At 35.1% G+C, this 22,065-nt stretch overlaps 1 protein-coding gene across 4 annotated transcripts in view; it reads left to right on the plus strand.

Moving 5' to 3' along the window:
* The window catches only part of gem (gemini), a 435,608-nt gene that overhangs the window by 228,980 nt on the left and 184,563 nt on the right, over positions 1-22,065 (plus strand). For 3 of the 4 annotated variants that reach the window (XM_067773376.1, XM_067773378.1, XM_067773377.1), the window contains 2 exons: positions 7,639-8,163; positions 8,249-8,421. In XM_067773376.1, the coding sequence (XP_067629477.1) occupies positions 7,639-8,163; positions 8,249-8,421 (698 nt within the window). Of the gene's footprint in view, positions 1-7,638; positions 8,164-8,248; positions 8,422-10,907; positions 11,122-22,065 lie in introns of those variants that run through there. The other variant, XM_067773379.1, reaches the window with a different exon arrangement.

Here is a 22,065-nt window from a genome sequence, read left to right on the forward strand (position 1 = left end):
TTCTAGTATAAATTAATTCCATATTTTGTATTTTATGTTTGTAGGTTGTAGATTTACTTATTCTATTAATTTAATTATATTTTTGTGAATTATTATTTTCTTATTATTTATGATATTGCTATTCTCTATGTTACTGGGAAATTTTCGCTTATCCTCATATCCTCTTCTAGATGGGATTAAAGTGTCATTATTTTTACTATCGATATTTTCTACTTTATATGGAATTAGAGTAAAATTATTGCTTTTGTCGATCTTTTCTACTCTAAAGGGCCCTTTATATCTATTACCTAACTTATGTCCTGATTCATTTTTTACTAACACTACACCTCCTATATTTATTTCCTTATAGCGAATATTTTTATCATAACTAATCTTTTGTTTTTCTTTAGCCTGTTTTACCAATTTATATGCTCTATCTTGCGCTATTTGTAACCTATACTTAATTTCTTTGTCGTAAGCCTCATAATTGTATAATGGGCTTAATGTGTTTTCTCCTCAAAATTCGTAAGTCTGGGGTTTTTTGGCAAATACTAATTCGTATGGACAATAATTATGAACCGTAGATGGGGTAGTATTGTAACAATACGGAAACTATTTAAGATATTCATCCCAATAATTTTTGTCAATATATGTAGGAACGTACGTATTCATTGAATGTTCTATGACTACGTTCAACTGTGCCTAAAGTTTGATGGTGGTAAAGTGTTGACGTTTTATGGTTTATTTTTGGAAGTTTGCATAAATCTTCAAATAAGCTATTTTTATATTCGCTTCCCATATCTGTTATAATTGTCTTCATGCAACCATAAACTAGGATAAAATTTTCGAATATCGCTTTGGCTATTGTTTTTGCGTGTTTGCTGGGTATTGGTATTGCAACTAAATACTTAGTTAAGTCACATACTATAGTAACTGCATATTCATTTTCATTTTCCGACCTGGGAAGAGGGCCTATCGTATCTATTTGTACTGTGTCGAACGCTTTTGTGGGCGTTTCGGTTATAATCATATGTTCTTTCAAGTTTTTTATTATTTTATTTTTATTGCAATGAGTGTATTTTTTGATATATTTTCTGATGTCGTTTTTCATTCCTTTCCAATAGTATTTTTGTTTTATTTTATTAGTAATGCGATTTATTCCTGGATGGCCACCAAAAACAGGATCGTCATGAAATTTGTGAAGAATTTCTTTAATTTTTTCATTATTTGTCACGTGCATAACTTCTGGAGTTAATGCTATAATTAGATTTTTGGAAACTTTGGTACCAATTTCTCTAAATCTGTCTACCCGGGCATAATTATCTTTAAACAATTTGTCTAATTCCTAAATTGCCGGCTTCTTTTATAAGCCTGGCAAAGAATTTACCTAAATCAATCTTCGCTTCTACAATTAAATTTTTTATATTAATTTCGCTACAAATTTTCTTTCCTTTTTTGAAACGTAATTTCGGAGGATCGAAAACGAGCTGGACTAGTCTCTTTACTTCACATTTATTTAGCGCTTCAAATATTATTGGGTTCTCTTTGTGACTTTTTATTTCTTCATTTTTACTACTGGAATCTTTATTGTTATAATTTTTCTTAGTTTCCGATCTAGTCGTAACTTTTAATATTTTACACGCTTCTACCGGTATTTGTTTTAGGTCTTTAATATCTTTGCGTGATAATGCGTCGGCTACATAATTTTCTTTACCTGCGATATACTCCACCTCGAAATCATATTCTTCCAGATCTAATCTGATTCGAGTTAGTTTTGATGACGGATTTTTCATCGAAAATAGGAATGTTGGGGGTTTGTGGTCTGTTTTGACCAAAAATTTTCTACCGTAAACGTATGGTCTAAAATATGTTATGGCCCAATGCATGGCTGCTAATTCTTTCTCAATTGTTGCTTTATTAATTTCTGCTTTAGTAAATGATATTGATGCATAGGCAATTGGTAATTGTTTTCCTTCATACTCTTGGCTTAATACTGCTCCGCAAGCATATCCAATTGCGTCAGTTGTTATACAAAATTGTTTATTGAAATCGGGACATTGTAGGATATTAGGGCTTATTAACGCAGCTTTCAAATAGTCAAAGGATTTTTTGCAATCCTCTGTCCAGTCGAAAACTACATTTTTCTTGCAAAGTCTTGTTATTATTCTAGAATATTCTGCAAAATTTGGGATAAATCTTCTGTAATAATTGCAAAATGCGACGAATCTTTTCGCCTCATCCGCATTTTTAGGTGTTGGGAAATTTTTAACAATTTCGAATTTATTGGGGTCTGGCAAAATTCCTTTGCTTGTGCATTTATGACCAAGGTAAGTTACTTCTGGGTTGAAAAATAAGAATTTATCCGGATGCAATTTTAAATTATATTTTTTACAAGTTGCGAAAACATCTCGTAAATTTTTATTTTCGGAGCATCCTAATACGACTAAATCGTCCATGTATAGGAATGCTTGTGAAGGTTTTAAGCCTGAAAATGCCAATGTCATCATTCTTTGGAATAAGTTCGGTGCTACTTTAAGGCCATACGGTAGTCTTTTAAAACGATAAGTATCACTATCCGCTGTAAAAGATGTGATATCTCTTGACTCTTCGCTGAGTTCAATCTGGTGAAATCCAGACATTAAATCTAAGCATGAAACATATTTAGCTCTTCCTAATTGATCTAGTATGTCATCAATCTTTGGTAAAGGGACTTTATCTGCGGTTCATTTTTTATTTACCTGTCTGTAATCTACAACCATTCTCCATCTTTTTCCTTGGTTATTCGGTAGTGATTTTTTCGGTACTAATAAAATTGGACTATTGAATTCTGAAATTGAAGGTTCTATTATGTCATCTTTAACTAATTTGTTTACTTGTTTATTAATTTCACTCTTATAATAACAAATGCTTGTTGTGAATTTGCTAGTGTGTTTGCAATAAAGATAATTTCAGACAATTCTTGTTGTGGGATTAATAAATCTGATTTTTTATTTTCTATGTGAATTTGTTGAACTACTTCTGATGGTGTGGGAATTGAAATACTATTGATTGTTGGTTTGTTAGTCATCTGAATTATTATGTTTTCTGGGTAGTCATATGGTCTCAGTATCACCTTCTGTTTGATAATTCAAAATGCAATTATATTTTTTAATGAAATCTAATCCTAATATTCCATCACATGGGATTGGGAAAGTGTCTTCTACTACGTGAAATTTGTTTCTAATTAATAGGTAATCATCTTTTAAATCTGCTTTAACCGTGCCAATAGTGCTTGTTATTCCTTGACCAATTCCTCTTAGATCTGTTTTTGAGAATTATTTATCGTGACATTACTGTCAATCTGCCCCTTTTTTATTATTGAAATATCCACTCCCGTATCGATTAGGAAGATATATAATTTGTTATTTATTGAGGTGGAGTTTGTTGGTTTTCCTGTTGTGTAACATTTCGGACATTTCTGGTGTTATTGCGGGTATTTCCTCGCGATCCGAAATTTCGACCAGGTCTTTGGTTATTTTGTCTGTTGTTATTATTATTATTATTATTATTATACGTATTGAAAGAACGTCTATAATTTCCTCTATAATTATTGTTTTGGTAACTCCTGAGGAAGTTTCCTCGGAAATTGGATTTTTGTTGGCGAATATGTAGTAGTGAATTTGTATTTCCAGTTACTTCTGTGCAACTGTTAGTAAATTTTGATATGGCTTCTTTCATTGTTGTGAACGTTCCAGCTTGCATAATTGTTTTTACATTATCGTTAGAGCAGTTTCTACACATAGCTTCCACAGCTGATTGTGCAGCATACTTGGTTGCTAACTCTGGTGTTTGTCCGTCGGATATGTATGCTCCTTCCAACGATTTTGTGAGCTTTTCAATTTCAGCAGTGTATTGATTTGCAGTTTTGCTGTTGGATATTCAGGAGTTTTGATTCACCTTTAATTGCTGTTTTTAATTTTTGTCTTATTGCTTCGATTGTGCTTTCCGTGTTTGTTAGGTTTCTGGCTGTTCCTTTCAGCTTGGTTTTTATCATTGAAACCGCTATAGCTTCATGGGTATCCTTAATTTGTTCTAAGATATCTAAAGCATCCAGAAAGCTATTCAAGTTTTCAACTTTACCATCGAATTCTGGCAAAACCGATGAAGCAGTCTTTAAAAATTCCACTATTATTTGTGACATTTTGTTGATTTCAGTTTGTGAGTTTGATGTCTCTGTTAAAATTTCCTGTTTTTTTTCTTCTACTTTTTGTTCTATTTCTGGTTCCTCTTCTAAATCGGAGGCTGACTCCAGAAGAAATGTGCTAAAGTCTATTTCTATTTCCTTCTTGAAACTTGATGGTACTTTGAATTCTATATCATATCTTGCCAGTGAGGACACCAATTTGTCTCTAACGCTGGAAAAAATTTGATATGCTTGGTCCTTTCGATTGCCGTCTAGTTTACCATTCAACTGTTGAAGTGTTTTTCCTATTTTGTTAAATACTTCAAATATCATTTTAAGATGCTTTACTACTGTTTCTGTCTTTACTTTTGTATTTTTATTAATACATTTATATCGTTTTTTCTTCTATAAGTAGTTTTACGATATCTTCCCATTTGCCCATTGGGGATAGTAGTTAAAATTTAGTTAAACCTTATCTAAACCGTCTGCGCGGCTGGTATATCGCTTTTTTAGGAATTTATTATGGGTTGAGTAGAGTTTCAGAAACAAACTGATGCAACTGACTACGCAGATTATTAGAAGCATGATTTTGATAGTATCTAGTGCCTCAGTATGATCTACTACTTGGACTGAGTTTACAACGTTTGCCGTTGGTTTTTCTATTTTTGATTCTTGGCTTCCCATCGTAAAAAAATATGAAGACAAAAAAAATTTTTTAAGAATTCATGAGCTTAACACCGGCTTATAATAATTGAATTTCAATTATTATGTTTTCTAAGAGAAACTGAAAAGAAAGAAACATTTACTGGCATATTGCGATGGACCCATTTCTAAAACCGCCAACGTAATCATCATCAGGCAATTTTGTAATGTTATCAAAGCTTTCACCGGGATTCGAACCATGAATCACATGGTGAAACTGCAGTAGCCTTTAACCACTAGGCCATCCTGCTGGTATTTGTTTTCATGCTTAATTCAGTTTTTCTCATTTCTACACTAACAACACAATTGAGACATTTTGTCTCTATATTAATTTGTGTGCCATGTAGATTTGTTTTTGTCAAGTTCTTCTTCGTTGCGAATGAGAAGCTTTGTGAACTCGGGCTCAGTTGTACATATTTATGTATGTTTGTTTAATGGTGTGTTCAGTTTATACTTATATTTAAGAATAATTGAATTTCAATTATTATGTTTTCTAAGAGAAACTGAATAGAAAGAAAGATTTACTGGCATATTGTGAAGGACCCATTTCGAAAACCGCCAACGTAATCATCATCACACAATTTTGTAATGTTATCAAAGGTTTCACCGGGATTCGAAATTTTTTTTTGTTTTTTTTTTTCTTTTGTTAAAAAAATGTTTCTTTTTTTCAATATATTAATCTGTTCTTCCCATAAATTTTACTTCGTACCTATATAATTCTTCGGATGTTGTTGCTGGTGGGTTTCCTGCATTCCATATTGTTGGTCCCCCAGGCATATCAATAAGTTTCCACCATTTTTTCAACCACACTAAAGTTTTTTCCTCATCTACAATTTTAATTTCATTTATAAGGTCCTCAAGTGGGCCTTTTACATAACTTTTAATTTTTCTTGATCTTTCCATAATTTTAAAATCAATAGTTTTACAAAATTTTATTTTATTTTTATTTTTTTTTTTTCAACACCCTAATGTTTACATTGCTGGGTTTGGTTTTTATTTTGATAATTATTTTTCCTTAATTCCTTGATTTCTTGTTTTAGTTTAATTTTTTCTGCCTGATTTGTGCTTAAATTAATTTTTTCATAAATCTTGGCTATTGTTTTTCGAATAACAAATTGCTTTCCTCCTCTTTTTCTTTTCAATTTTATCGGTTTTGGAACTTTAGGTTCCTCAATTTTTAGAATCTTATTTCTCTGTCCATATTCCTCGATTTTTATTGGCTTAGGGCCTTGCTTGGGTATTTCAGGTGTTTTGTTTTCATCTTCTAGGAACTTCAGATTTAGTTTAACTAATCCTTCAAAAATTTGATCAAATTGGCTTTGACTTTGTATGTCCTCTTCTTGGAACATATCTCAAAATTTAGCAAAAAAAAATGTTTTTACAGCAGAAATTTGAATTTTTGCTTGTCAATAGGCAGCCGTTAGGTTGCCCGAATATTTTTCCTGCTTAGAAATTATGTCTAAAATGTTAAAACTATTTCAAAATTCAGTTAATTATATTTATTATATTTATACTTATTATGCTGCCAGTCTTGTTGTTTATTCCGAATGTGGTTCTTTTGTTCCTTCCAAGGTAATATCAATATTTTTATTGCTCATATCCACTGCTCCTGCATCATTTCGATTATAAAGCCCGTAAATTATCATAAAAATTGCTAAATGGCGTCATTTTTGAGTGCTCCAAATTTATTCAAATTAGCTTTCAGTAGATTTTGTTTGATCAGCTCCTTTTTGCTTTTATTCTTCCAGGATAAAATTTAGAGTAAAAAACTCGTTTTATAGCTTCACTCTTTGTTTCATTTATAAAGCTTAGGCTGTAATCAGCCAGTAAAGTCCTTGCCAGCTATGAAATTAGGCTGAACAATCAACCAGAAAAATCATACGCAGGATCGCCATGTAAAAGATTTGAAATAAAATAGACTGCGTTGTGAGTGATCAAAGCTCAATGCTTAATTGCTCTTTTATTCAAATATTGTCAGCTTATTTATACAAAATTATTCTAACATATTCTTACATGCATATTTACATTTAAGCATACATACTTACATACATATTTACCTTAAGCATACATACTTACATACCTACATATAACTTGATACAAAATATGTACCACATGATCGACCAAGCAGGCAAGGCATGGGTTCAAGCGTGGGGCTGTAAAGTGTCGAAGATTATGTGCAGGTCTTACAACCTTAGACTAACAAAGTTGCTTCTATCATTAAAAAGATAGGACTGTAGACTCATGACGGGTATTCTGACTGGACACTGCCTTCTGGCGTCACATGCCTTTAAATTAGGTCAGTGATAGCAGATGTAGGAAGTGCGGGGTGGAGGAGAAACGATTGAGCACGTTCTGTGCTCTTGCCCTGCGCTTGCCAGGCTAAGATTCCCGCTATTAGGAGTGATACAGCTGTCAAATCTAGAAGCAGCAAGTGGCTTAAATCCTAGGAAGCTTCTAGTTTTTGCCAAGAGGACGGAGTTATTTTATAACATAGGTCCTAGTTTTTGATAGGGTTTTTCAGTTTGGTCGTTAAAACAAACTTCTGGTAACACTACAGACTTATTCAGTCTATGTGAGGTCCTCAAGGACCGACCAGTTCAACCTAACCTAACCTATCGGTAATAATTCACTATCGATAGTAACACAATAACTTGTCGGTATCGGACGAAGCTCTTTTCAAAAATCCAGAAATTATTTGTTCCTGGTAAATTTACCTTACACTTGTATATTTACACATCGAAATTCACAGGTATTTGGTACTCACGCTGTTTTCTTTTTTTTTCATTTTATACTAGAGTGTCATCAAAATATGTTTTCATGAGCGCCGATTACAGTTTATGGAACGTGAACAAATGCAACAATGGCAAGCTTCCCGTCCAGGAGAGCGAATTATTGAAGTTGATGTTCCACTTTCTTACGGCCTATGTCACGTATCGCAACCCTTAAATCCAAATTTTCTAAATACCGTTGAAATATTTTGGGACCCTTTGAAAGAGGTCGGTGTTTACATTAAAGTAAATTGCATTTCCACTGAGTTTACACCAAAAAAGCATGGTGGCGAAAAAGGTGTACCATTTAGACTTCAGATTGAAACATATATAGAATCGACTAATTCGTCAGGATCGCCGCCTGCAGCTGCATCAGTTTCAGCAGTCGTATCAACTTCAGGAACGGCTGGAACAGCTACCGTGCCATCGCAAATTGGTAATGCAATGCCATCCGGTTTATTGGCCAATTTCACTACCAATCACAATGCAAACAATAATCTTGGACATGTTAATGGCAAGCAACAGGTGCATGCTGCAGCTTGTCAAATCAAGGTATATATACATTAGAACTTTTCAGGAAAATTGTCTATCCTTAGTCTCTTATTTTAAATCATCCTCTATATGATAATACATTTAGGTCTTTAAATTGAAAGGCGCCGATCGTAAGCATAAACAAGATCGTGAAAAAATTCAACGGCGGCCTCAAGCAGAACAAGAAAAATTCCAACCCAGCTATGAATGCACAATTATGAATGACGTACCCTTGGAATTGATAACAACGGCAGGAGCGAGTTCTTTTAGCCCTGAATGGTAAGATATTTTTATTACATTATTTCATTACATTATACTACACAAATCTTCATCAACAAAGCTAAGCATTTGCATGAAAATGCACCAAATCTAACCAACCTAGGTAAATCATCATAGAATAAGGGGGTTCCATCAAATCAGACCCTCTCAGCAAATAATATAAATTGTATCTTGCTCAATCCAACAACGTTTGCATACGTTGACGTAACAAATAAATTTAAGAAATCTTTAAAATCGTAATCATAGTTGCAAGTCTTTTACACACATAAAATTACGCTGCGATGAATTTTAAATGCTTTTCCGCTAATTCGAAACAAATCTTAAGATCCTTGGAGCTATATACCGCTCACAGTAGAAACATATGTAAACTTTAAAAGTAGTGTTGTCGCGACCGTAACAGGAAAAGGTGAAAAAGTTTAATAACATGAGAACTAGACTTCGCAAATTTAATTCTTTGCATAAGTGTCGCACAGCATCCTTAGATTAGAATACCAAAGTTTCATTAAGAAAAGTTAAACCGTTTAATTTTTTTCTAACTTCATATACTTGTCGTGGCCGTAAGAGCCTCCTGCAATTTGCAACCAGATTGACTGAATTTTTGTATGTGTGCGTGTCGGGTATTTGACGATTGCCCGGCGACTATCAAATAAAAAGCCATCAATCAACATTTGCATTGAGAAACCGTAGCGTTCGGTCGTGAAAATGTCGTCATCGGATGATGACTTTTTTTTACTTGCAACTACAGCAGTTTTATTAAATAATAAAAAAATTTATAAAAATTTTATTAAATAATAATAAAAGCTTTACATTCCACAAAGCTGGTAAACATTGATAATTTTCAATAAATTTTAATATGAATTGCTGTTCTTTCGCGCACTTGTTCATTTTGAATGTCGACACAAACTAAATACAACACTGCTGTTTTGTCAATCACACCCCGGGACTATCAAATAAGTTAGCGTCAAATGAAAAAATCAAAAATGTTTGATTTTCATCAACGTGTAGCCAACAACAAATACGTGTGCCACGAAGCCACCCGAATGCACTAACACACACAAAATTCAGTCAATCTGGTTGTAAATCGCAGGAGGCTCTAACATTCGATATATTTGCTTTAACGGGCAGATATACATAATTATTTCAAGTCCCCCTGAATTCAGTTGTACTAATTATTTTTCTATCTTAGCCGTAGTTTTGGAAATGTTGACTAAAGTTTAGACCGGGATGACCCTAAGATTATTAACACCAATATGGATACCACTCGAAGGGAGTTGTTTAGTGAGTTATGGAAATGAGCTTCCACAATATATCAATTTTATAATGCCGCGACCGTTACGCTCTCTTTAACCTAACGTGGGCCCTACCAATACATTTTTTATTTGTAATTTGCCTGACTATATTTTCCACTTCTTGCAGTATTTTATTCCTATAATGATGCAATAATAACATTGAAAATTTCCTTTAAAATTACAAAAGTTGTGCACAAAAGTGTCGCTACCGTAACAATGGAAACTTCCATATACCATAACCTCATTCCCCTATTTCTCCTATGGTCTAGACCTTTTTACGAACAGTCTTCTCGAATATTTGCTTATTTAGTATTCATTTCCATAGTACATATCTCATATTCATATTTGCCTACTAGTTATATGCGTGTATATGTGTGAGTAATGCAGTGGTCGGAGATCCAATCAATTGAGCCTCACTTGCTTCACACATATTCTTACTCTCCATCGTTCAGTCTTTAGCGAGACAGCAACGTGCGCACGACTGTCGCATAAATGTTAAGATTCCCTGCGAGAAATATTATGATGGGGAAACGAAACTGTTAAGACGGCCTTTCCGTAATTTGAAATAGCTTTGAAAATGTGTTAAAGGTAATCATGAGTTTTTTTTTATTGTTTTAACAAAAGTTGTGGTAATTTTATTCAAGAATCACATTTTTTCTGAGCCAAAAATAAATTGAGCTTCTGCTCTCCAAATATCACTATAGAATTTTTAAAGTATCTTCACAAAATAGTAAAAAATTAACATGAGTAAATCTTTATGTTTGTTTTAAGTCAGTCACATATTTTTTGAACATTCTGCACTTCGTTTGATTGCGATATTAGCTTCGAAGATATGATGTTTTAAGCGAGAGATCACCACTATTTTTAATGCTATTTTCCTTGCCAAGCCACTTTAAAAATCCAAGTTTCATGAGCATTTACATATAACTATTTCGGTTACCCTTCGAAGCGACTTCAACGTGGTGAATAAAGGGACTTGAGAATGTTTTAATATACTTTTGAATCAAAAATCAAATTTTCGAAAAAGTTCGATAAATTTATTTTTAATAAATGCACGTTGCTATTTCAATTTTAATTTCCTGGTGGGATGCTCAAGCTCTCACTCTCACAGACACACTGACATTTAATTTTTTGCCGACCACTGTCATATTCTTAGCTGCTGACTACATGTATGCGAAATATTCTCTTCACTCATAGCTTTGCTGTTTACATGTTCATATGTATGGCTGCTAGAATTGATGTTTACATGCACGGTTGCCACACCATGTTTTCATTTGGGGCCGAAATTCATCCAAAAAAGGGACCACATATCAAAAAAAAAGAACAAAAATTTGTCTGTTATACTAATTGTAGGCAACATAAGGAAAACGACGATTTCTATTTTGGTTTAAAATAAATATTTATTAATTATGAAATACTTTCCATTTATTATTTAGATATTTGTATTTGATAATTTTTGATTGAAATTTAAATGATTTTATTCAAATGTTTTTGTTCCTTTTGACGCGTTCAAAAATTGGTTGTTGTTGTTGTTGTAGCGATAAGGTTGCTCACCGAAGGCTTTGGGGAGTGTTATCGATATGATGGTCCTTTGCCGGATACAGATCCGGTACGCTCCGGTACCACAGCACCATTAAGGTGCTAGCCCGACCATCTCGGGAACGATTTATGTGGCCACATTAAACATGCAGGCCATCCCCTCCCTCCCCACCCCAAGTTCCATGAGGAGCTTGGGGTCACCAGAGTCTCGTCTGTTAGTGAAACAGAATTCGCCGCGGATAGGTGAGGTTGACAATTGGGTTTGGAGAAGCTATATATTGCGCTGGCAACTGAACGGTTGCGCTACGCAGCCCCTTGAATCTGGTATTTTATTCGCCTCTTACGACAGGCATACTTACCGCGGGTATATTCTGACCCCTAACCCGCTGGGTTCTATTGCGCTTGCTACAAATCGAATGACCAGAATATTCGCGAAGAAAAATTATATAATGCAATGTTCGAAAAAGCATGCCCAAACTCATACATACATACAAAGTCATTTAAAAGTATATAGAATTTGCAACCGATCCAATTACAACTTTAATTATATAGAAATAGTATATATAACAAACAAATGTATGCAACTGAGCGCACTGAGAGTGCAACAAAAAATGATATTGGTATCTCAGTCTAAGCGGACGACTGCTTATAACATTTTCAGCTTCAATTAGGGTAATTCGAAAGGTAGGTGAGGAGCTTCTTCCTTTAGCACTCGCTACAGAAGTCGTATCATGCATTGAACAAGACTCCCAGCATCCACCAGCTGCTGTGTTCGCAGAGCAGTTGAACAGCCACTCTATTCCACGCCCAGCGCACTCTTGTTCAATGCAATCAAAATCAAACAATCTGTCTTCGACACGCAGAAGCTTTTGAGCGCCAACAAAATTAGTACCGTTGTCAATACGGATTCGTACGGGTGTGCCTCGACGGTTAATAAAACTTCTGAAACATGTAATGAAAGCGTCGGTCGACAAATCTTCAGCTACCTCCAGGTGTATTGGTCTGATATTTAAATAGGCAATCCAGTAATTTGCCGGCGGCGACCAATGGTGATAAAAGACGGACCACACTAATCAACTCCTGTGTAGCTGAACGGCCGAACATACGGCGTGAGACGGTCGACTTATAATGGACCTATCAATGGCGCGAAAGGCTTGTCGGTTTTAGCGATATAAACTGAACAACGTTTTTTAACTGAAGCAAAGACTGCACGGATATGTGGTACCCAAAACTTGGCGTATTTCATTAATTGTAAGCGAGTCATTCTGATTATGAAGCTGTGTATGCCAGTATAAGACTAAAAGACGGGTGACCTGATGATGCAGCATGATTGAACGACGGGATGATAGAGAGAGACAATATGCTGAACTATACGACCATTTCTATTTCTACCTCTTCCTGTATGCGACGACATATATGGACTTCCGATTTTGCAACCTCGTGTGCTTTTAGCTCACCTGAATGGCGGATACGGTCTCTGGCGTTGTAGATAAACCGCAAGACCCAATTCGTTACCCTAAGTAACTTAAAAAAGGAGGAAAAATTTGAATAGTTAATGATATACTCATCTGTCGAAGTGGTGAGAAGCAAGCATTTTTTTTTCTTCGGTTGCGCATTCTGTTGACTGAAGTGAAACTACTTCTTGCGGCAACTCGGATTCGCCGAGTTGCAGAAAGCTGGGACCTTTGAACCAACAGCATTGTGAATCGGGTTCTATAATGGGCTATCCCCGTGTGGCGCTATCTGCTACATTTAACGACGTTGGCAAACATCTCCAATGTGATGGTTTTATGGTAGAAATTATCTCGACGATTCTACCATCTACGAACTATTTGTATTCTCTGGTCGTAGAGCGGATCCATAATAATACAGTCTTTGAATCACTCCAAAACACAATGCGATTCAAGTTGAAGTTATGGCATTCCACAACTGATTTCTGAGGACGGCTTGCCAGCACTGCAACTTGCAGCTCCAGGCGAGGAATTGACATGCCCTTAAGAGGAGCACAACGCGCAGCATAAGCAACGGCAGCATAAGCACTAGAACTGGTATCAACGAACACATGCAACTGCACTTCGTCAGCTACAGGCAACATCGTAGAATAACATCGCAGAATTGAAAGCTTTGTTACATTTTGAAAGCTTGTCCACCGACGCCCATTTCGCGACAAGCTGCTCAGGAACTGGCTCATCCCAATCGGTTGTCGTTTCCACAAGGACTGCAATAGAATTTTCATACAAATGGTCACATTAACCAAGAACGCAAAGGATCGTATATAGCCATCACAATCCCCAGCAGTTCATGTTTTGTATGCGGGCGTACGCAATCAAGGACTTTAATCTTACGTGAAACTTAAAACAATCAGTGCTGGTATTCCAGAACATACCCAGCACCTTGTCGATAGTAGACTTTCGCTCCATGTCTACAATTTTGTCTGAGATATTGTTTTCGCCATTAAACTTGGCTTGGAGAGATTTATTATTCGACACAAAGTTGCGTAGTGTAAATCCTGCAGCAGAGTTGATGACAATTGCTTCTTTGACAACATCTTCGGCTCCTATATTGCTTCCAGAGCTGATAACTAAATCATCCACAAGTTGTTTATGACAGCAGACGATCGACGTGGCATATGGCTTTCAAATTTTAAGGCGTTTAAATTTAATTTTTTTTTTTTTCAAGACATAACATAGGTTTGAATTGTATTATGGAGATTCCCACCACGCCATAAGAAGCGTTTGCGAGCTTTGGTATGCAGGCTTGACAACTATCTGGGAGAACATCTCCTGAATATCTGCAGCGATGGCTATAATTGACGAAATTTTAAAATTATAGTTAGCAAAGACTGTGCATGCTCAGGCCCTTTAAGTAAGACAGCAGCTGCGTCAAACACAATACGAATCTTGGCCGGCTTATGGGGGTTGACCACCCCGAAATGTGGTAAGTACCATGTTTTAGAAGTTACATGAGATGCCTCTTCTTGCTTCAGCAATCGGGCATAGCGTCCGTCAACATATTTTTGCATTTGAAGTTTATAACATAGGGCTTAATTAGGATCTCTCGCCATGAGAAGCTTGTAAGCGTTGAAGCGCCATATCATAACTAGAGGGAAGCTCGGTATCATCTTTTCTCCATAAAAGACCAATCTAGGACCCAGACTCAGAAACTTTGTTGACTTTTCTAAAATATATCTTAGTCCTATATGATCTTCGTCCGATTCTAAAACCAAATCTGTACTACGAACGCCGAAACTCTAATGAAAAATACTCATTAACTAACTTGTGCAAATCTTTAAGTGACTGCGATTGTGATTCGCGGATGCACAGAATGTGTGGTTGCCGGACTGTATTTCGAGATATAGGGCCTTTGGCTATTGGTTGTTCTGGTCCCCCATCAACAACTTTTTGAGCAACACCCAAGTAGCTGTTGTCTATACCTTGCAAAATAACTGGCTTAGCATTTATGTAACTCATGATTGGCAGCGATTGAAAATGATCAAATTTATTTTTAGCAAATTTAATGACTTAACAGTATGAACGTTCTCGAAGTTAAACTCAGCTGATTCACCTCTTATATTTACTGAAACCTTGCGCGCATTTTCTTTACTTTGACTCTCACCATACCATGTAATGGAACTTTGGGACCACGAAGACCTAACTTTACGGCTATATCCTCTTCAAGAAGTGTTATGGACCCTTCATCGAACAAAAGACAAACATATTTCCATTAGGCCATGACAACGTAATGGGCAATATTTTAAAAATACTTGTTTGACTACCAGATAAATAGTTTAGCACGCGTTCGATATTTTCTGTCTTTGGCTGAGTTGTATTTTGATTATGTTGCAGTACCTTGTTGCTGTATTATACTCTGATGCAGTGATGTGTGGTGCATACGTTTGCACCCGTCGACTGAACGTACCTTACTTTGCCGACAATTCGATAAACCATGTCCCTTACGTAAACATCCAAAACATAAATGGTTGCTCTTCACGAAACTCCATATTGACTGTATGTCACGTGAAAAAAACTTTGGACATTCAACGGGTTTATGTGACTGTTCACACTCCAAATATTTATTCATTTCTTCAGGATGCATATCGTTGTTGTACAAAACTCGACGAGTAGCGCCACCGCTCTGAGGATTAGGATAGCGTGGCTGTTAACTGACCTACGCTAGCTTGGATGTGACGCAACGATAAGTCAGAAATTCCCGACAATAACGACACAAATCTGGCTATGTCACTTAACTCACTCACTGAAATGTTCAGCAATTGGATGTGGCAATATATTTACGGCACATTGACTCCATTCGTACTGTTTTGAGGGAGGCAACTTTCCAAACTTTCTAACAACGTAGGATTCATTAAGTGATGCCCGCACCTATCAGACTTGAAAAAGGCGACGATATTTCTTACCCTGTTTGCATATTCAAGAATTTGATCCAGTTGAGTCCTCATGAATCGACGGAAATCGAATGAACCGAAGTTGAAGTGCAACTCCCCTATAACGTTTGGTACATCTTCCGGATAAATTAAAAGTGAGATCACGGCGGTTTTGGCAGCACCTTGTAAAGCCTTTTGTAGGCGCATACGATTTTGACGATGGCTGTATTGGAATTTCATAGTAGTGTCGTTGAAGTTTGCCAAAAACAATGGCCAGTCATCAGGATTTCCACCGATTAATGGCAACGGGAATAATACAAAAATTCGTTCACAACGGCCAGCCGCTATACAGAATGAAGCTAAACAAAAAATTTAAGCGTTTTTCTCGAAAACTTGTTTTCGCACAATAAGGTCGTTTCATGATTCCAAGTCACATATGTAAAAATTTTTTAACAGCCCTGGAAATGTTTATCCTGTTATGTTTCTTATGAAAAAAAAAAAATGAAAAAAATTCTTTTTTAGCTTTTTTTTTTTGTCCATCTGGCCTATTTTCTGAAAAAGTTCTAGCAACACTGATTCAGAGACATTTTAAATGTCATGCCAGTATAACCTTATACATATCTAAAAAGAAATTCAATTCCAAGGCTCTTTAGTAACAGTGCTCATCTAAATGCAACTTTGTCATTAGCGCCCCGACTCCAGTGTGGTAACATTCTTCACCACGGTAACGAAATCATGTGGAAACTTTTACACCCTTTTGGTATTCTACCCACGAAAGTAGCCGGATAATTTTGACCCACAAAAGTAGGTGGTTACATGGAAATAACCACACAACAGCTGTTGTTTAGAAAAAGGCAAAACTGAAAAATAAATTGTAAGCGCAAATAAGTAAAGATAATAGTAAAAACGTGTTGCCTCTTGCTATACATATTTGTTTACATTAGCTGTGTTTTTTTTCTCATCTATATACATACGTTTACGCTTAAACTTTATGTGGACTGCTAAGCGACAAACTTTAAATACACCTCTGAAAATGCTACGTATAAAATTAGTACTACTAAATTTCAATACGCATTATACTCAGATGTAACTGAAATATATGTTTTTGTTTCACCCTCTACACTAATTCTATGTATTCTATGCGCGTCCACTATTTATCACAACTGATTCAGCTATATGTTATACACAGAAATACAACAGAGGGTTGTGTCTCCGCTTTTCGGTACACCCTATTGCTGTAGCTAGTTGTTCAACCACAGCCGCTAGATGGGTCTCCTAAGCATTATCTAAGCGAGGATATGCGTTTTTTTTCACGCGCAAACGAAACGTATACGCGTGTAAAAAAACAAACACGGCTATTATGTACATTCACAGAATAAAAATAAAATATACCTATGTAAAAACTTATCAAGTATAATATAATCACTGATGACCTGGGAGTCAATTCCCTAACTGTGAAAAACTAAAAATGTACACTCATTGAAAACTCATTTGCACACACAATTTATACTTTAAGTTTTCATGCGATTCTGTAAATTATTGTGTACATTGTTTTGCTGAATGAGCGCTGAATGTAAAAGTCTTATGTCAGTGAGAAAATATTCATCAAACGCCATGAAAACAAAAAAGTCATTCTGCAACAGTGCGTATGAGTTTTGAATGTCAGAATAGTGTACACTGGCTGCCAGGAAAACTCACGAAGTTTTTATCAGTGAGTTTTTTTGTTCACAGTTTTGCTTTACAGAATCAGAATTTCAAAGTTTACACAATTTCTTGTGTACACTGTAAAACTCACAGTTAGCGAATAGGGCCCCTGATACAAAACATTCATTCTCTCTCAATTCGCTTCCAGGAATGGGGCTTGAAATCAGATGGCTTTAGAGTTGCCTAAAATACGCAAAAAAAACTCCAAGAAATCCGTTCGGTTTCATTATTTTCAAATAAATCAGCAAGTAAGCTAATAAAAACTTATTAAAATTTATAAAAAAGGCAAAGTTTTGTAGAAATATTTTGTGGTAGATAAGTGAAAAAATATGAAATAATATATTTCGATAGCGTTGCTTTGCTTTGTTACTCTGGCACCGACAACAGATAACAATGACCGGCTAGCCCCTTTTTTCACTTTGATGCGACCAAAACGTTTATGTACATATGTACATACATATGTATATCCACATACGCAAAAAATGTATAAGAAATTACGAAATTAGATCACTTGGTGAAGTATCTGCGTTGTCGTCCACAAAAGGCTGTTAATTAAACATGTTGCGTTAACCTATCCGTATACCTACAATTTATCTCAGCTGTCAAAAATGGAATTTCGCAACGCTCCACAAAAACATGGCCTTTATGCATCCATTTACATCAATGCGAAGACTAAGAAGCTGACTTGTATATCAATCGAAAGTTGCTACCAAAACCCGTTTCGTGTGCAGCCCTTCGATGAAAGGTGTTGTAACTGATAAATTTTCCACGGGTGAAAAGGAGTTATTTTTTTCTTCGGATTTGTAATTCTGACAAAATTCGAGTTTTTTGATATCCCATTGAGAATCTTGAGTAAATTTTCGGTGAAAATCATAAATTAAACCTTTACCATGTAAAATACCCCAAAGTTATTCTTAAATACCCAAATTTGATTTTTAGCATGATGGCATCTATGGCCAATATTATAAAAAATGCACATTTTCACGCGCTCTCAGAGAGCGAGAAGTTTCATATCAGGTCCAGTGTTGTCACTCTACCACTATAGTGGTATATCTACCACTATTTAGCCTAAAATCCGGATCTACCACTCCTACCATTTTTTTTTTAAATCTACCACTTTTTTATTTGCCTGCATTTGACTATGTTCTTTAAGTTGCTCACAATGACCTAAAATTAAGGTTTTTATGTATGTTGAAAATTAAAACGTAAGCACACTCTGTATAAGTTTTTAAAATTTTCACCAAAGAAATGTGTGATTTTTATAATGCTTACGTACCTTCGAAAGAACTTATACAATTTTATGTAAAATTTAACTTCATTGATGGGAAATTCGTGCCAAAAACTTTGTAATAATCTTATTTTTCGACTGCTGAGTGGAATTCGCCGTATCTCTGCCGCCGTTTCGAAAACGCCCTATCCCAAAAAATTTTGGAATAACGCCCTATTTTAGAACTTGTTTCAAAAATGCTCTATCTCAGCTTACATTTAATAAATTTGTGACTTAAGCTGGGACTTTTATGAAAAACATATTTGGCGTTCTTCAATCGAGTTCTGAGATAGCTCGTTTTCAAAAGAAAAACTGAAATACGGTGTTTTTGAAAAACATTCTCAGATAGGGCGTTCTCGAACTGGCAGCCGAGATACGAGCGATATTCCACTCAGCCGTCGATTGGAGTATCCGATGGATGCCTTCGATGTCACGGAAGTAGGTTGTAAGATTTAAAAAATAAATTGTTTTAATGCACAAGTCTATTTCATTAGATTCGGGCTATTTGTATTCATTGGATACCATTGAAGTAATTTGTTATTTTAAGGTTTCTTAGTAGTATTATTATATGTTTGAACAATGTGTTATGAAAAATGGAAAATTTGGAGACTGTAAATTAACTTTAGTCGTATCCACACATGGTTTGTTAAAGTTCTTGGTCGGTAGTTCGTATTTGATTATCAATTTCAGCTGTTAAGGTTTTTGTAGTAACAAAATTTTTAAGACTAGTTCTTTGATAGTTTATTAAAAAAAAACGCCTAAAAACTACCGACTACTAACTTCAGAATTAAAAACTAGGTGAGAGTCACACTATTATTTAATTATTATTTTTTGTTTGATAAGGTCTAAAGCCTATACAGTATACACATACTCTTCATACAGATGTTTATATGTATGTTGTTAATTCACTTGAAGTTTTTATGTTCGTTTTAATGGTTGAATAATAATAATTTGAAAAAATTGGTTTTAATGTTTTTGGAAATTCTACCACTATTTTTAGGAGATCTACCGCTAAATATATTTTAGAAGTGACCTCACTGATCAGGGCCCGAATTACGTATTCCGTGAACTGAACACTCGTCTCTTAAAAGTACTTATTTGGTATTACGTGATACGTGAACGAATAGCTGCTATCGAAATTCGGTATTATGTGTTCAGTGAACATACACAACAAATCGTAAACGTCAAAAAATTTCATACGATAGCAAAAAGACGTTCGAGTGCATTAAAAATTGGTTGTAGTTTGAAAATTAAACGAATTAATTTATAGTTCTTACGTTTTAAATTTGTTTTTAAAAAAGTAAAGTGATCTTAGCACAACTAAAAAGGAAAATTTTATCAAACATAAAACGGAAAATTTCGAGTTTAATAATGTAAGTAAATAAATATAAAATTAGTTAAAATTATTTATAATATAAAATGTTTGTTTCCCCAAAGGACGTATCCAAATAAGCTTAATTATAAGCAAAAGGAGATGATGGGAGAATTTATGCAGCAGCACCCCAACCTGGCCAAAAACATCATACCAAATTGTGCCCAAGGAAAGGCGACATCTCAACGATTGTGGGAGGATCTATCTAAAAAACTTAACGCTGTAGGCCCACCTATGGAAGATGCAAAAATGTGGAGAAAGGTAAATCAAACAACCGATCGGAACACTCATCTCTTGCTATGATAATTTGTAATCCTGTGATATTTATAATTTGTAGGTATATGCTGACCAAAAATACCAAGCGAAGCGAAAACTAACTTTTAACCGGAGCTCAAAGTCTCGAACTGGTGGTGGACCATACGAGGAGAAATTGATAACATCAGCGAAGGAAAATATCATTGAAGCAAGCGGGTTAGAAGTGACGGTTGAGGGTCTGCAAACAGTGCAAACCTGGGGTAACATCTCAAAGGGTTTTTCTCAACACCTTTTTGAATCTCCAATCGAAGTAAGCAAGGACTTTGACGAGATTGAGTTTTAGCAGGAGGAGATGCCTTCAGTTGAAATTGACACAAACAACCCAACAACTTCGACACGGAAGATCAAAGTTTCTGATTATGACATTGAAGAATATAATGTCCCGTCCACTTCGAAGAGGAGGAGAAAAGTAGGTGAGGATCCAAAATTAACACTTTTGGAGCAAAATTTAAAATCCGGAAATGAGGCAAAGCTCAATATGGATGACAAGCTTGGCAGACTCGTGGAGATTCAAGAGCGGATGTTGCAAATCCAAGAGCGGGCGCTACAGATCAGGGAAGAAAAACACAAACGTTTTTGTGCCCTGAACGATTTAGAAATAGAACTGAGAAAGCGGGACTTAAATCCATTTTCCGATTCCGAATAAAGGGATCAAATATTGTACACCTGTTTTCGCCAATAATTTTCATCATATTTAATTTACATAGTTTTTTTTTATATACATAACTAGCCTACCTGGCAGACGATGTCTTACCCGAAAACTGGTTTTCCTACATTTAAAAAGTGAGCCCCATCTCCCCTCTTCACTCTCAATCCCATTCTCTTCTACTATATTTTTCTTCTTATTCTTCTCCATACCTTATTCCGTTTATCTCTCTTCCATTCCAAAATGCACCCCACTCCAACATCTACTCAAACTCCCTGTCCCTCTCACTATCCCACTCCCATAAACATTCCTATTCTCATATCCACTCCAGCTCCCATCCCAATCCCACTCTCCAACCTCAATTTCTTCAGATATGGAATCCCCATACCAAATATTGAATACCTGTTCAAAATAATTTCGGAAATGTAGCGAATTAAAATGTTTCCTAAAGGGGGCGTGACACCGCCCATACGTTCTGAGGCTGTACAAAGTTTGCCGGGTCAGCTAGTTATTAATATTTTTATTACATATATACCCAACAATCAAAGTAAACGTAATGTAAATTTATAAAGTTTTCTCAAACAAACACTAAGCTTACAAAACGTTGATTTTTTGTTTACAAATTGTTAAAAATTAAGCTTGAAATAATCGAAACGGCTTACTTCTAAGCTTATAAATGTAAATTTATGAAAAAAATCGAAAAGAAAACTTGTTATAAATAATTTCCCAAAACTTTTTATAAATGATAATTTTTATTTCAATAATTTCAATAATATTAAAAATACATATGTGTATGTAAATTTACATATGAATTAATTCTGAATTTCATTCATATATTAAATAAAGAATGGCTGCATTTCGAATAAGTTGCAGGAGAATCCAGGAAACGGTTTAAATGCAGCCATTCCCTCTCATGAAAATAATTTAAAATTTTCGAAGTTGAAAAATATTGGCAAATAGTTCTGTCGTCTTTTTTGTAAACATTTACAATTTACTTTCACAGCTAATTTGCATATCAACCTTTCGTCACAAAACTTATAAAATGTTTTCTGAAAAAAAAAAATATATATATAAATATTTAATACTGGAATCGTTTAACACAACAAGTTTGCTTTAAATTACTTTTCAAAA

This window comes from Eurosta solidaginis, chromosome 3, assembly GCF_040869045.1.
Source record: "Eurosta solidaginis isolate ZX-2024a chromosome 3, ASM4086904v1, whole genome shotgun sequence".
NCBI lineage: Eukaryota > Metazoa > Arthropoda > Insecta > Diptera > Tephritidae > Eurosta > Eurosta solidaginis.